The 14,118-nt window shown below is 40.6% G+C and overlaps 2 protein-coding genes across 6 annotated transcripts in view; both read right to left on the bottom strand.

The window, feature by feature from the left end:
* SHANK2 (SH3 and multiple ankyrin repeat domains 2) overlaps positions 1-14,118 on the bottom strand; it is a 304,826-nt gene that overhangs the window by 25,767 nt on the left and 264,941 nt on the right. For 4 of the 5 annotated variants that reach the window (XM_039386006.1, XM_027728556.2, XM_027728557.2 and 1 more), the window contains one exon: positions 12,987-13,007. The exons of the other annotated variant lie outside the window; for it this stretch is intronic. In XM_039386006.1, coding sequence (XP_039241940.1) covers positions 12,987-13,007 — 21 coding nt within the window. The remainder of the gene's footprint in view (positions 1-12,986; positions 13,008-14,118) is intronic. 5 annotated transcript variants of the gene reach the window in all.
* LOC113991879 lies at positions 605-9,920 on the bottom strand. Its single transcript, XM_027728559.2, has 2 exons — positions 6,117-9,920; positions 605-1,756 (listed from the first exon to the last, which is right to left on the bottom strand). The coding sequence occupies exons 1-2, from the start codon at positions 6,193-6,195 to the stop codon at positions 897-899; spliced, it is 939 nt and encodes a 312-aa protein (XP_027584360.1). The 5' UTR covers positions 6,196-9,920; the 3' UTR covers positions 605-896.

Raw genomic sequence — 14,118 nt, 5'->3', positions numbered from 1 at the left:
GAGGTCTGGCTGCCAGGCAAGTTGCTTTTTTTCTTTTTTTTTCTCTTTTTCTTAAATAATTAATATCTCTGCTAATTACAGGGGACAGTCTCCTCCTAATAGATTTGTTGCAGGAGATGGCTCTTATCCCCGTAGAACACATTGCTTAGTGACTCCTGTTTCCAATCCCCAGACTCTCTCAGAGGAAAAATTATAATGCTGCCCATCAAGCCACCAGATCCATCATGAAAGGAACTTTGAAAACGAGAGCCAGGTGCCTAGATAGATCTGGTGGCACATCACTATACAGCCCCCAAAGGAGAAATATGAGGTATGATCCTGGCAACATTACTTATTGTACGACATAGCCAAGACACGTGGATTAGCTCCACCGAGGGTCTTAGAAACTGAGCTGGTCAGACCCACAGAGGATAAGAATGATCATGATCCGGTACAGGCTGACCCCAACACCTCAGGCTGGCATGCCAGAAACACCAGGCAAAGACTGATCGAACACAGTTTTGGAGGCGAGTATTGCGAAGACCTCTATACTTACCACCAAGTCCCGAGTGCTTGCTCAGAGGGGATGGGATAATGGAGAAAGAAAACTCAAAAAACAGCTGCCTCAAGAAATGACTTGTATTTGTAAGAAAAGCAATGAATGCCTGGCACAGAGTAAAAAAATGCTCGTATGAAGTTGAAGTGAAAGAACAGAGGTAAATGTTCTTCAAATACCAGCAGCACACATAGTTAACAGTGCAAATATAAACTACAAAATGTTAGACTAATCTAGTCAGCCAGAATACAATGTTAGCCAATGTAGGAAATGGTTGAAACTCTGCCACCAGTGGCTTTATGGCTAAGAATTAAAAGGACAGGCACATAAAAAAAAAACCTCTAAAAACCTTATGGAATGGTTATTTTTTCTTCCCTCCCCCTTTTGCCTGGCGTGGAGGCATGGGCAGCGAGGCCCTCTCGGTTATGGCTCTCTGCAGCCGGCCACTGCGACAAGGCAGGGTGGCCTGTGGTGGGTCTCGAGAGTCGCCTGTCCCCTCGGCCCCAGGTAAGCACACAGTGGAGGATGCCACTGCGTCCTCCCCGGTCCATGTCGAGGCACAGGTCAACTCGACATGGGGGGTGGCTCTTTGGGAAATGCGCGTTTCAAGGACCTGCGTCCTTGGCTGCTTGAGAAAAGCTAAAATCTCTGACAGGTAGTTATGGATGGCTCTTGTGGAGGTAGCCACAATGCCCAGCTGCAGCTCCATGCGGCCCATGGACTGGGACATGAGGCCCATGGACTGTGCATGCTCCCTCTTGATATTTTCCAGCAGCTGCACAATCCTACTGTTGGTTTCCATCAACAGCTTCTCTCCCTCTGTTAGCTGGGGCTGCCCTCTCCAACCCCGATCCCTAGGGACAGGCTCAACACCGCAGCGCTCTTCATTCATTTCATCATTTCCCTCCTCCTCAGGAGAGTCACTTTCAAACTGAGGAGTTCTACTGAGTGACTGATCCCCGGGAGACTGTATGTCCATGGTACACTCCGGAGTCCGCGCTGGCGTCTGAAATCCCTCAAAATCCTCCCCAACGTTGCTGTGCGTTTCAGACGAGGACAGTGGCCACTGCCAGCTCTCTGTGGTCCTGGCTGGTGAGTCTTCATCAGAGGCAGGCACCGAGGATTCCTGTTCTTCGGCCGGCGTGGACAGCAAGCTCCCTCTGTGATGGCTGGCTTGCCCCGAGGATCCAGGAACCTCCCCATCTTGCTCCCCAGTGACATCTGGCAATCAAATAGAGGAGCAACAACCACTGTATCTGAGGCCAGGCAGATGGAGGTATCTACATGCATTGGACAACACATAGAAAGAAGCCAGTTGGGAAGCCAAGAGTGTATGTGTTTGGGCAAGCAGAAGGGCGGACTAAATTTTAGTGACTGCACTGGGCATGTGGCAGTTGAAGTTATTAACCACTTTTAGTACCAATGCACACTGTCCTGTACCCAGAACACACACAGCCGTGCTGCATCCCAAGGCAGGAACTACCAATTCCCCTCAGCATGACTGTGACAGGAAATGTCAGTGAACCTAGCGAAAAGCTCACCTATGCACTGCAGTGGTGCCAGTCAGAAATCCCTGGGACGAGCTCAGGGCCAAGGGTCCAATTGAGCTTCCTGGGGTGCCAGATGTGCTCCACCACTGGCTGAGGGCAGCCCTTTGTTGCTCTGAGGCACTGCTGGCTATCTTCACTTTTGTCCGCCGTCTCACGTCACCCCCACCCCCAGTGGGCTCTCTCCCAAGTCACTGCTGCAGCGCGACGGTGCCTGTCCACGGGGTTTATCCCGCGAGCAATGCCCTCCCCAACATCTGCAGGATTCTCCTTGCTCTTTTCCTCCAAACAGTCAGAAACGCTATCTGAGGGCATTGCTCACCGGGATCTCATCATCTCCTGGAAATGAACTGCGTTTTGCCCTCCCCTGGCTACCTCTTCCCTTGCCTGAGGGCACGTGGTGGAAACCTGGGTGCAAGTGCTTCCCTGTGGCAGCTCAGTGTGCAAAGAGGCATTGCTACAGACCTTAAGGTGGAGGATGCTATCTAGGTGCTTACTCTAAATCCTCCCCTGTATAAAATGCCCTCCCCAAAGGTGAGGAATGGCTCAGCTGTTTGCACCTGCAGCCATCACTGGCTCACAGTAGAGCACCATCTGCCCAGCTCTATTCTTGATTACATGAGACTGTGGCCACAGCTCTCACCCTTTCCATGCTTCAGATTAAAAAAATGGGTCTGCTTTTTTTTTTTTTTTTTTTTTTTTTGATGGGGGACAATTTGGCCATCAGAAATTAATCTGGGGCAGTCTGGCTAAAATGTTGTGGTAGGGTAGCCCAAACCCCTGCATTCCCAAGGCTTAGGTAAGGGATAGGTGACAGAAGTGCAGTTGTCAGTAGGATTGTGTCCTGAGCAGCAGTGGCTCACCGTTGCTGGCTGTGCTGCTTACACTACAGTGGTCTGGATGCCAGCTCAGTGTCATGCCTATTCTCTGGCATCCCAGTCTCAAAAAAAGTTATTTTTCAAGGATTAATTTCTACTTTTTTAAATACTCTGTATGCTGCTCTTCAGACCTCGACAGAAGCTGTAAGCTTACATCTGCAAGGTGTTGCTGAGATCATATTAAATGATAATTTTGGTTCTGTTTATGAGTCGGTAGGGGTTTTGATCAATTTTTTAAAAATTATTTTATATGGTTTAAAATGAAAGCTCCTTCTCACAGACCCAAGGATCCCTCCTCCCTGTCTACCATAATGTGGTACTCATTATTTCTGCACCCAAGTGCCTCCAATATTATACTGGTCTAAAAGAGATTCTGTGTGACTTAATAGAAAGATGAGTTTTAAGTGCTGAAATAATGGATATTATTTGTGCATTTAGCATATTCACTACTTCAAAGTATTCACATTCAAAGTATTCATATTCCCTCTGGCTGGACTGTCCAGTTGCATGTTTTATGGAAAGTGAGGATGAGACTGTATTTGTAAAAAGGCATGAGCTCCTTATGAAAATGAATTTTAGGGACAAACTATCATGCAATCATTGGCTCTTCCACTCCATGGAGATTTGAAAGTGACTATATATCAACCTAACTAATAACTGCTTCTTCCTTTGCAATTCCTCTCTCACTTTGTCTAATACAGCCATAGGCATTCCTTCATTAACAAATCTCTCTTTACAACTATAGTGTAGGACCATGCATTATATCTCTGCATTTTCCTATTTGAATACACATGAAAAAAAGCACAAAAAAAGCAGGGGACCTATTTTTACCACACATAGCAAACACACATTTCAGTTAAAGTCTATGGAATCAGTGGGAGATAAGGGATCATATATACTCATTCTGGTAGAGCCACTGGTCATACAAAATGTCTCGGTATTTCTTTTGACATGTCATCAGAAAATTCCCCATATTTGAAAACTCTATTTACCTGACAAGTGTTCTAAGCAGAGCCCACCTAACAACTGGCAAGCAACAGAACCAAACTAAACTAAAAGTCAAAAACTGAAGCAAAACAAAATCAAAAAACTCCAAAGTCCACACTGATTTATGAATATTTCTGTAAATGGTATCACTGACTTTAGTTTGTTCAGATTCAGAGGGATCACAAAACTTTTGTTATTTGTGCATGTTCACACACTTGCCAGAGGCTTGTGAAGAAAAAAATCCCTGAAAAAGCATAATAAAGTAAATTTTTGCAAAATTCTTTATTCTCTATGAAAATTTATCACTTGTTACCCTCCTGTTCAGTATCTTCAGCCTTTCCAAGCTGAAAGAACAGCATCTGGCATGGGTGACCAATAACACAAATGACAAAGGGCACAAGCAAAGAGTCTGTGAAAACCCCTGGGCATAAAGTTAATTGTGGAAACTCTTGGCGAATACTTCTGAATAATGAATACATTCACAGGTTTTAGGTTAGGTTGGTAAACTTGGCTAGCAATGAAAAGGAGGAATAATCATAACTGTTATTGCTTGTAACAAGGTGTTCAACACTTCTTAGTAACTGTGGGTTCTGGAAGCTTTGTGAAGCATTGACATGGGGCACAAGGAACTAAGGGTGCACTGCAGGTATGGCCTCTAGTTAAACTTGGGAAAACTGCCAGAAGGTCAATGGCTGACACCACCTTGATGTATGTGTCTGTCTCTGCCCAAGAAATCCATTCCTTGATGACCAAAAATTGCCTGAAGTTCAGGGTGCATCTTGGTCAGACGGTTGCACCAGTGCCTAGGTTGATGCTGTGGAAAAGGTGTGCCAGGGGCATTGGAAAATTTGGTTCAGCCAGAAATTGTCCTATGTTTGAACAGTTGCTGACAGAAGGATTGAAGCTGACTGATAGAGTGACCTCAACTAACTGCCTTTACCTCCTTTCCTTGGAAAAGGGATGACTTCCAAAAAAAAGAGAGACAGGGTACTACAATTGTCAAGTCAAAATTGTCCATGAGAACATGGATCAAACTGTACACCACCACTGTTGATCTTACTTGCTTGTTAATTTGCTCTAAAAAAATATTTCTCTTTTCAAAGCTTAAAATAGAGTGGGTACAAAGAAGCTCAGCTTCCTTGGGTGTGAAGCAAAAGGAAGAAGTCAGATTCTGTGACCTTTTTAGTCATTTCCACACCATTCCTACGTGCAACATTTTGCTCACAGGGATATATCCAGGCAAAATAGGCCACTTACGTTTATATCTAGTGATAGCAGCCACCAAACTGGCAGTCTCCAAGGTTCATGTTCCTAACTTTATGTCCGTTGCTCTGCCAGGGCATGACTCCCATTTTGATCCTTAAATGACCAAGTAATGGACTCAGAAGGGGTAATTCATATGGGCTAAAGGGAATGGAAATTCTGGAAGTCAGTGACCCCACTGAACTTTAACTTTAGTAGTTGATCACTGTGACTACTATGCAGCTATTTCCTAAAGTCCCATGGGACTCACAGGTTTCTGAAGACTTTTTTGTTTTACCTCACTGATTCTGTTGTGTTTAAAGAAAAAGGTCTGGTATTAAAGTGGTCCCTGTAAGAGCAACTAGTGAACCTCCATCACAGTCCTGGCTATCTTCCTTTCTGCCCTGGCAGACAGGTTCTCTGTTTCTGCAGCAGAGCCTGGAGCTGCTCCCTATCCAGGTGTTTGCCCTGGGCTGATACACAGCTTGGTCTGATGTGGTGGATCAGCAACTGCTCCTGGAGGCCACAGGAGAAGCTCCATGTGTGCCTGCAGGGGTGAGCTGTGTCTGCCCGATCCTGCCCTGAATATGGTGACTAGAAGCCAAGTTTATTCCAGCCTTTAGGTTCATGAATACGTCCATTATTTTGGAGCACTGCTATACCATGCTGTCTCCTTTGTACCACAACATTCATTACCAGTGAGAGTCCTTTATGTTGGTTATTAGACATATTTAGGATTGCAGCAATTGTTGGGTGGAGGTACACAGAACTGAACATTTGATTCATCTGCAGGGGTAGAGGACTGAGTCAGAGGCCAAGAACAGAGCAGGGCTTTGGATATATACAAACTTTAGAGACATCAGAAGTATTTCTTTAACTTTTGTTCACTGAAGAACATTTGGGACTTATGCCTGTGTTATGCCTTACCTGCCACTTGAACTGGCAGCTGATCCCTCCCCTGAGATGTGCTGCTCTTTAAGAAGCCCTCCTTTTGAAATCCCACCATTCCTGTTTCACCTCTGCTACTGGATCGTTGCCTTTTCCATTATCTTTCCTTTTCAGATTGCCCACCAGCGGAGCTGCACGTGAGGGGTGGGGCATCGTCTTCCTGCTGACAGGTGGGTGGAGATGTTCCTTGGCCACACCAAGTGGGCCAGGAGCTCAACAACAGCGGGAACACAGTTGGAGAGCTTCCTGGGACCTGCCTCTGCTGCTCTGGACCTGGGCCTCTGTCTGTATCTGCATCATGCCTCCTGGGGTGGGTGCATTTTTCAAAGTGCTTAGGTACCAAGGTGATAGGTGCCTTGTAAATACCTAAGATAGATACAGACAGAAACTGTACCAGGTGCTTTATTCAAAACTTCATACAATGCCAATTGCACCTCCGTGCTGTAGTATCACCCACCTGGTCTAGCATCTGCAGTCAACCACAGGCAAATATTTGGCACATGCATTTTTTTCCTTTTGAAAAGTGATGGGAACACAGGACATTCATTCTTCCTTGGTGTCAACAGCTTTGGGTATATGGCCCTTAATGTCAGGTACTGCACATGCACGTTTTGTTCCATCGCCTTCCCTAAATATGAGTTTGCAGGTTTAGTTTAATATCTTTCATCAGCTGATAAAATTTGTCCACAATCTGCAAAAATGAGTTACTAAAAGGGTAGCCTTCGCATGTGCCTATTAAAAATGGATAGAGATTCATTTAAACTGCATAAAAATATGGCTGTGGTGTTGCTTTTATCTTATGGATTAACTTTTTTTCCCAATTTCTTCTATTTTTAACTACAAGCAGTTTGATTTTGGTATGAAAACCAGCAGTGATTACACATGTAATTAAGTTTCCAAGTCTGAAAAAAAAAAGCAGCATCTAAAACAAGCAGGTGCAATTATTTACACTGCATTCCTTCTAGGTTTTTTTCACTCCCCATATATATGCAAAAGAGCTTGCCCTGCTTAGTTTGTAAAACAATAGCTGGGAAGTAACTTTAAATACTTGGGGGTGAATGTCTGTGGGTGGGAGAACTATGTAAAGGACAATTTGGGTGAAAGGTCTGGGAATGCGGACTAGGCTTTCAAAGAAGCAGATAGACCAGCTTTCCAATATTAATGGGGTGGCAGCAAAAGATGAGAACCTAATGATTTCCAAAGAAAGCTTGGTCAGACTATAGAAGATCTTTTGATGATGTTGCTTGTCATAGAAGCAACTGCACCTGATGAGTAAAACTTCAGTGTTCCTGAGGAAAAACAGGTGACTCCTATTTGGAGATGGTTAAAATTGGATCTCTGATACATCAGCTGTGCCCACTGAAAATGAATGGCTTTCTTTTGATCTATTAAAATAGGATTAGATGTATAAAAATTCATCAAAGACCAGAAGTAGGTTAAGTATAATGAGGCTTTCAACACACCACTAAGTATTTAAAGATTAAGCTTAGCTAAAGCGTTGATTCAGAGTAAGAATATTAAAGGTTAAGGTTGAAATCCAAATTTGTTGTTTATGATCATATTCAGAGAAAAGAAACAACAAGTTCAGCCTACAGTTATGTCATATAAATGTATAGTTAAAAGTACACAGAAATGGAATGGTCTGAGTTTTCATGTAGACAATTAGGTTACTCCTAATACTCATAAATTTGCCACCACATTTTAACCTGGAATGAACTTCTTCCAGCCCCACCTCAGAGGAACAATTTGCAGGATTGTGCTTAAATCATAATGCCAAAAATCACACATTTACCACACTGTGAACAACAGGCAGAGAATATTACTTTAGCAGTCAGCTTGATGAGGAAATAACAGAAGTGCTTTGCAATACAGTCAAACATATAAGGCACTTGAAAAACTTTCCTTCTATGAAAATTAAGTAAAAATACTTGTCTGTTCTCTGGGATACTGTAAACTCTACAAAACACTAAAATAAAATAAAAAAAGGGAAAATATAGAAAATAAATCAGTAAAACATAAAAATTGTTTAGTGACTAAAATTAACCATTTAACATTGAGTAAATACCATTACGTGATTTATGGAAATGATTTGTATGTATCAAAGTAAAGAACTATCAAAACTTTCTTGAAAGAAAGTCTTATTTGTGTTTCTAGGGCTGAAAATTGCTTCACATTAGTACACACAAGTCACATTTACACATTATAATCACACCATGAAAAGTAACTTTAAGGAAGGCAGAAAACTGATATGTTCAAATTCTTTCAGAGATACAATTTTCAAGTACCAGCTCTTTAACAGTATAATCAATTCATGAAATAATTATACAGGCATTTAAAATACACCTGCAATCCTGAAGCCTTACAATTCAGCCTACCTTGAAAGAGGAATGGTCATTGTCTAACAGTGGTTTCTGTTCAAGAACAAAAACAAAGCAGAGAATATAGTCAATACCCACTCCTATCCTGCAAGCCAGGTGGAATTTAAGCGGCAATTTGATGTTCTGTTTAAGAGACAGCATTTGAAAATTTTGCCTAGTCACAAAAGAAGGACAACCAACTGAAAGAAACCAAAAAGAAAGTGGAGGACTTAAGACACTTGCAGCCTTCTCTGGTCTTACACTTACTCTCACACTTCCACACCGAGGGGAAAAACCAAACGAACTATGAGGAATTATCTAAAACCATTTATTTTTAATTATATTAGAAATTAATTAACATGGGTATATGAACATTTGAAGGCAAAAAAAAATGTAATAGCAGCAAAGGGAGTTTTGAGATGAGGAAGATAAGTCCTTCATCTCCCTGGCTCCTGAAAAAAAGAGAGAACACATTAAAAGTGTTGAAGGAGTTTTTCACTACCCTAACTGTGCCATGTTGGGAAACGCATGCAATTTTAACTTCTCCTTGAGCCTTCATGATTTTGAATATGTGCTCAGATATTAAATTGATAATATCTGAGCATAGCAACACTCACATAAGCCAACATATTTAATTCGTCTCTTTCCAAATGCTACAAACCCCACATTTTCTGTAACACTTACAATTCCTTTTCCAACTTCTTTTATACCATTGTCTTGTTTGGCTGATGCAGAAAGATTTTGAAAACCTTTTCAATTACTGTCCTGTAGTAAAGAAAAACAAGTATCATGAAAGAGCGCTACACACTCCAGAATAAGCTGATAAATTCAAAATAATACTAGTGTACATGAGAACACCCCCACAGGGATTCAACCAACCCTCTCAGGATTCCCAGAGCTTCCAAAATATTAGTTAAAGCTGCCCACCTCCTGCAACATAAACCCTGGTTTGAAGAAGTTTTTAGTTCCAAGAGTTACCTGTTAATTTTAGATTCTGTGGCACAAGTTGTTAATCAGCACATTGCCAGTCAAGTGCCAAACTTTTGCTGGTGGAAAACATAGGGTTAGCACTGTTCCCTTTTTGAAACTTGCCAATTTTCAATACTTTTCTCTTACGAAGTGTTTTACCAGTACTCATGTTGTAGCCACGGCCCTAATCCTACACCTTCTTCCTGTGGACTCCCCATAAGTTACACTCCAAGTTGTAAAATCTCACTACATCAGCAAAAAAAAGGGCTGGTATACACAAATTCCACCCAGAGTCACTGCTTTCTACTTGTGATAAATGACAACCCGATGACAACCTTTCCCTCATCACTACATCGCTGTCTTATTACAATTTCAAATACGTAACACAAATCAATTACTTACACGGGCAACCTTCAAGAATTCTTCATTAAGCCTGATGCCTTTTGCTCTCATCTTCTAAAACAGTGTCTGGTGGAGGTCAGAAAACCTTCTTCCTACAGAGAAGCACTGCAGATGCTGGAAACTACCACAGGAGTTGAGGCTGTGAGTGCTGTAAAAGTTCCTTTGGTGGTATTCCCATTGTTTTCCTGCAGACAAATCTCCATCATCAACTCCACCACAGTGAATTAAAGAAATGATTTTTGAACCAGACGACTTTGGGAGTGGTTTCTTCAAACATAACAGAACACTGTAAGCTAATCCACTGTTTGGCATTCATTTATATATATTTGCTCTGCAATTTCATTGTTTCAGATGCCATTGGAATGTGCCTCCTTTGAAACAATGGACAACAGGAATGGGATGAAGTGTGGACACTTACTGCAGACAGAGCTAATAATATTTCTTTTGAATGCCATCAACTAATATTTTTCTATTCAAATTCCAGTAAAGACTTGATGCCAGCTAACAATATTCTGTATTGATGATATCACAGTTATTCTGTATCTGTAAGGTGGTGATAGACTCTAAACTCTTCAGAGGAGGAAAATCCTATATTTATATTTGATACTGTAGCCCATAACAGACCCCAAAGACCAGTATCAACACACATATTTCATCAGTGTATGGTATATATTAATATTTTATATTAATTACCATAACAAATCTAAGAACAAACCAAGCACCACCCCTAGCCACAACTGAGATTCATGTGACACTACCAGTGGAATATCTCTTAATGGTGAAGAATTATTTATCCTGCCATTCCCATTTTGCTACAAAAATTTAGCCTGCTCTAGTCTTAATTTTATACTTTCTCTTAGAGAACTTTATATTAGGCATTTTAAAATTAAACACTTCAGTTTTCACTGAAAATCCCAGATTATTCACTAAATCAAACCCATTTCCTGTCAGGAAAAAAAGAAAAAGCTTAGGAGCAGGAAATGTTTAAATAATGTATCTAAACATTTGCAGGTCTCTTAGTTTATGGATGTGTTCCTTAATGATCATATAATTTTAAAATTCTCCATCCACAAGAAGTTATTGATTAAACAAGTCAAAGCAAGAACTGAAGAAAAAAGCCCTTTAAAGGCAAGCTTTTCACCAGCTGCATAAACTTTCTATGAACAGAGTTAAATTTATTTTAAAACATTAATTTTGAAACTCAAATGATACCCATTTTGAAACTACAATGATATCTATTTTCTCCAGTGATGACGAAAATTACGACCCCAAGTTTTCCTTTTAATGTTTAATTTTCAGAGTATTTTTAAACCTTCATTTAAATTTGCTGCATGAATATTCTGGATATTCTTCAGTATTAATGGAATTACATTTTAAGTGCTGCCTCCAACAAATTGCTGCTACAACTGTTAGTTTACATGTTGCCACGACTTACTCATTCTTGGAATTTACAATCTTTAGAATTCTTGGAAAACTACAAATCACAAATGAAAAAAGAATGCCTCCTCCCCATTCCAAATATCCCACAAAACCCAGAAGGTAGTTTGACTGTTGAAAACATGTCCCCTTCACATACACATTTTAAAGTTGGAAGCTATCCCTGAGTCAGGCAACTACTACAAGTCAGTGGCACAAATGAAGCACAGCTAAATTTTAGTGATTCATGCTATGTAACTGCATTAAAATGACAGTACTGCCCATGCCATGCTGCTCCAAACCTAAAGATTTTATTACCTATCTTTTTAGACACAACTATCGTATCCTGAATATAAAAAGTACAGCCTATGTCCTTCTCCTCTCCTGTCCTCCCAATGAACCAGAACCCATCTCCAGAGACAACCAACAAAACCAGTCAAACAGAACCACAGAAGCCATTATTTTTATCTTAATGTCTCTCTTGCCTCTGACCCAGAAAACTGAATTTTGAGTTGACAGAAGACTCTACAATAACAATGCAAAGAGTTTTTTTATATGCTGCCAAAATGTATTTTTCAGTAGCCATGTGGTTTATTCTCTGAATGGAGAATGGCAAATATCAGTAGGTGGAACCTGTTTTAATGACCTGAAAAGAGGTCAGGAAAGAGCAGAAAAATAAAGAGTGGAAAATAAACCAATTTTGTCCTACTTAATGTTATAAAGGAAAAGCTTCCCTGTTGAGAGAAGACACTGCCTACAGCCTAACTTTCCTTTCCATGACGCTGAGCTTTGTCCAAGAGCAGGACACAGCCTGTTTTTCCAGCTACCACCCAGGGTCTCAGACAGGTTTGAGGCTCTTCCTCAGGCCAGACGGCATGAGAAGGTGGAGATGACACAGTCCCTGCTCAGGAGAGCTCACAATCTAGGAAAGCAAAATGACGTATAGGAGCATGGAAAAATACAGCTCAACACAAACAAATTCTGCATACACGTATGTACATTGATAAAAGCTCTTCAAATAGCACCACTACTTCTACCTGCCCCTCTGCCTAGCCATCAGTGCTTGGATGGTTGCTTAACAGGGATCTAGGGAAAGTGGGTCTTTAGGAGAGATGTCAAGGAGAAGATTTTATGGATCAGTCCAGGGAGGGCACTCCATGCATACGGGACAGCGTGGGAGATGTTATGTTGGGAACTAAAAATTGTGCAGAGCAGCATTTTCTCCAGGTCAAAAGCTCAGGTGTTGTGTGCAAGATCCCTACTTCCTGAGACAGAGACAGCGTGGTTTTATGGGAGTAATGTGTGGCCACTAAAAAAGACAAGCAGAACCACTAATGTAGGACTACACTGAGGATGTTACTGGCCACTACCTCTCCGTGGCTGCCAGTTAGCACAGTAACTGTGAGGAGATGAGATGAAAGGGTTTGGAAAAGAGTTGGATACAGAGAAGGAAAAAAGGCAAGATGAAGGAAAGGAGACAAAAGGAAGAAATGTGGGGAGTATTTTCAAATGTGGTCTTCTGTTTGAGTTCTTAGCGTGTTTGTAATTTATTAACTAAATAACTAAAAAACATATATAATAATTAATGTACATTTGACACCATAAAATAAACTGGACCATATGCCAACATTTACATTATGTTATTATCCTTCACTATGGAAAGGTGAGAAACAGGTTAAACAAGAGACAAAATGCTTCCCCTTACCCTTCTTCTTCCGTACTGAAGCTTGGAAATAGAAAGGGAATGAACTGTGAATCAATTCTGAAGGTAATTTTTTATATGCTAAATCCTTGTCTGTCATTTTAAGCATAAACATTATTCTTCCATCTGAGATGTCAGTCTCTCCCTGCTCCCCTCCACTAAACATGTATCTATCAAAACACAGTAGACAAATCTGCTTTTGCCAAGATGTTTATCAGGGTTTGTATTAAGAAATTTCTCCTCTGCAGGTATTAGGGACACATGTACAATTAATTTTTTTTTCTGAATTTTTTTTCAAAACAGTAATTGGGGCAACTTATTGACACCAGGGCTTTCAAACTATGACAATAGGGCATTTTCAAATCTTTGCAGGTTGAAGTGGAAAGGAATCATGAGCACAAGTTATTTGCTATCTTTGGGATCAATTAGTTTAAAAGAGAACAACTGAGATGGTCTGCTCAGTGTTATGAAGAACAGGATAGCTAAAAACACGTCAATAAAACTGTAAGTAGAGTTCAGAGCCAGGCAAAGGAAGTAACTGTAATGACTGCAAGATGTATAATTAAAAAAAAAAAAAGTTGTTTAGCTCAGCTAGGAGACATTACAAAACTATGTACTCTAAGGGAAAACAAGTGGGGAATTTCTACTTTTCTTTCTATTACATAACAAGGGACATTCAATAAAATTAAAAGCATCACATTTAAAACCAATAAAAAGGAAATACATTTGTACACAGCACATAATTAGCCCGTGGGATTCTTTGTCATGAGACGTTATTGAGACCATGAGCTTCTCCAGTTCAGAAAAAAGGATTACACATATATATTGATGAGAACATCCACAGAGTTCATTTATAGATCTTTCCTATTTAGTTTGCATATACATGTTATGAAATAAATGCTTATTCATTAGTTTAATGGATATAAAAATGTGGGTGTTCTCATAGTTCTCACAGATGTCCAATATATACACATATACATATAGAGATATATAAATTAGAGGTAAATACACACATACAATCTGTGGTTCATGTCAGAAGACAACTTTAAACTGATGATAGGGAGAACATTTTCATTTGGGAAGCTTGTTCAGTTGTGCAATTTAGCAATTCTTATTCCTTCTGATAAGAGCCCTT

Source organism: Pipra filicauda, unplaced genomic scaffold (genome assembly GCF_003945595.2).
Source record: "Pipra filicauda isolate LSUMZ 115617 unplaced genomic scaffold, ASM394559v2 scaffold45_size4122338_pilon, whole genome shotgun sequence".
In the NCBI taxonomy this organism is placed as follows: Eukaryota; Metazoa; Chordata; class Aves; order Passeriformes; family Pipridae; genus Pipra; species Pipra filicauda.
Note: the sequence above shows the minus strand (reverse complement) of the source record. Positions and strands in the feature narration are given on the sequence as shown.

Coding starts and splice junctions, on each gene's coding strand:
- LOC113991879 (XM_027728559.2), bottom strand. CDS start 6,195: ATGGTGGGATTTCAAAAGGAGGGCTTCTTAAAGAGCAGCACATCTCAG. Junction 1,757..6,116: donor GCTGCCAGTTCAAGTGGCAG/GTAAGGCATAAC, acceptor TTTGATTGCCAG/ATGTCACTGGGGAGCAAGAT.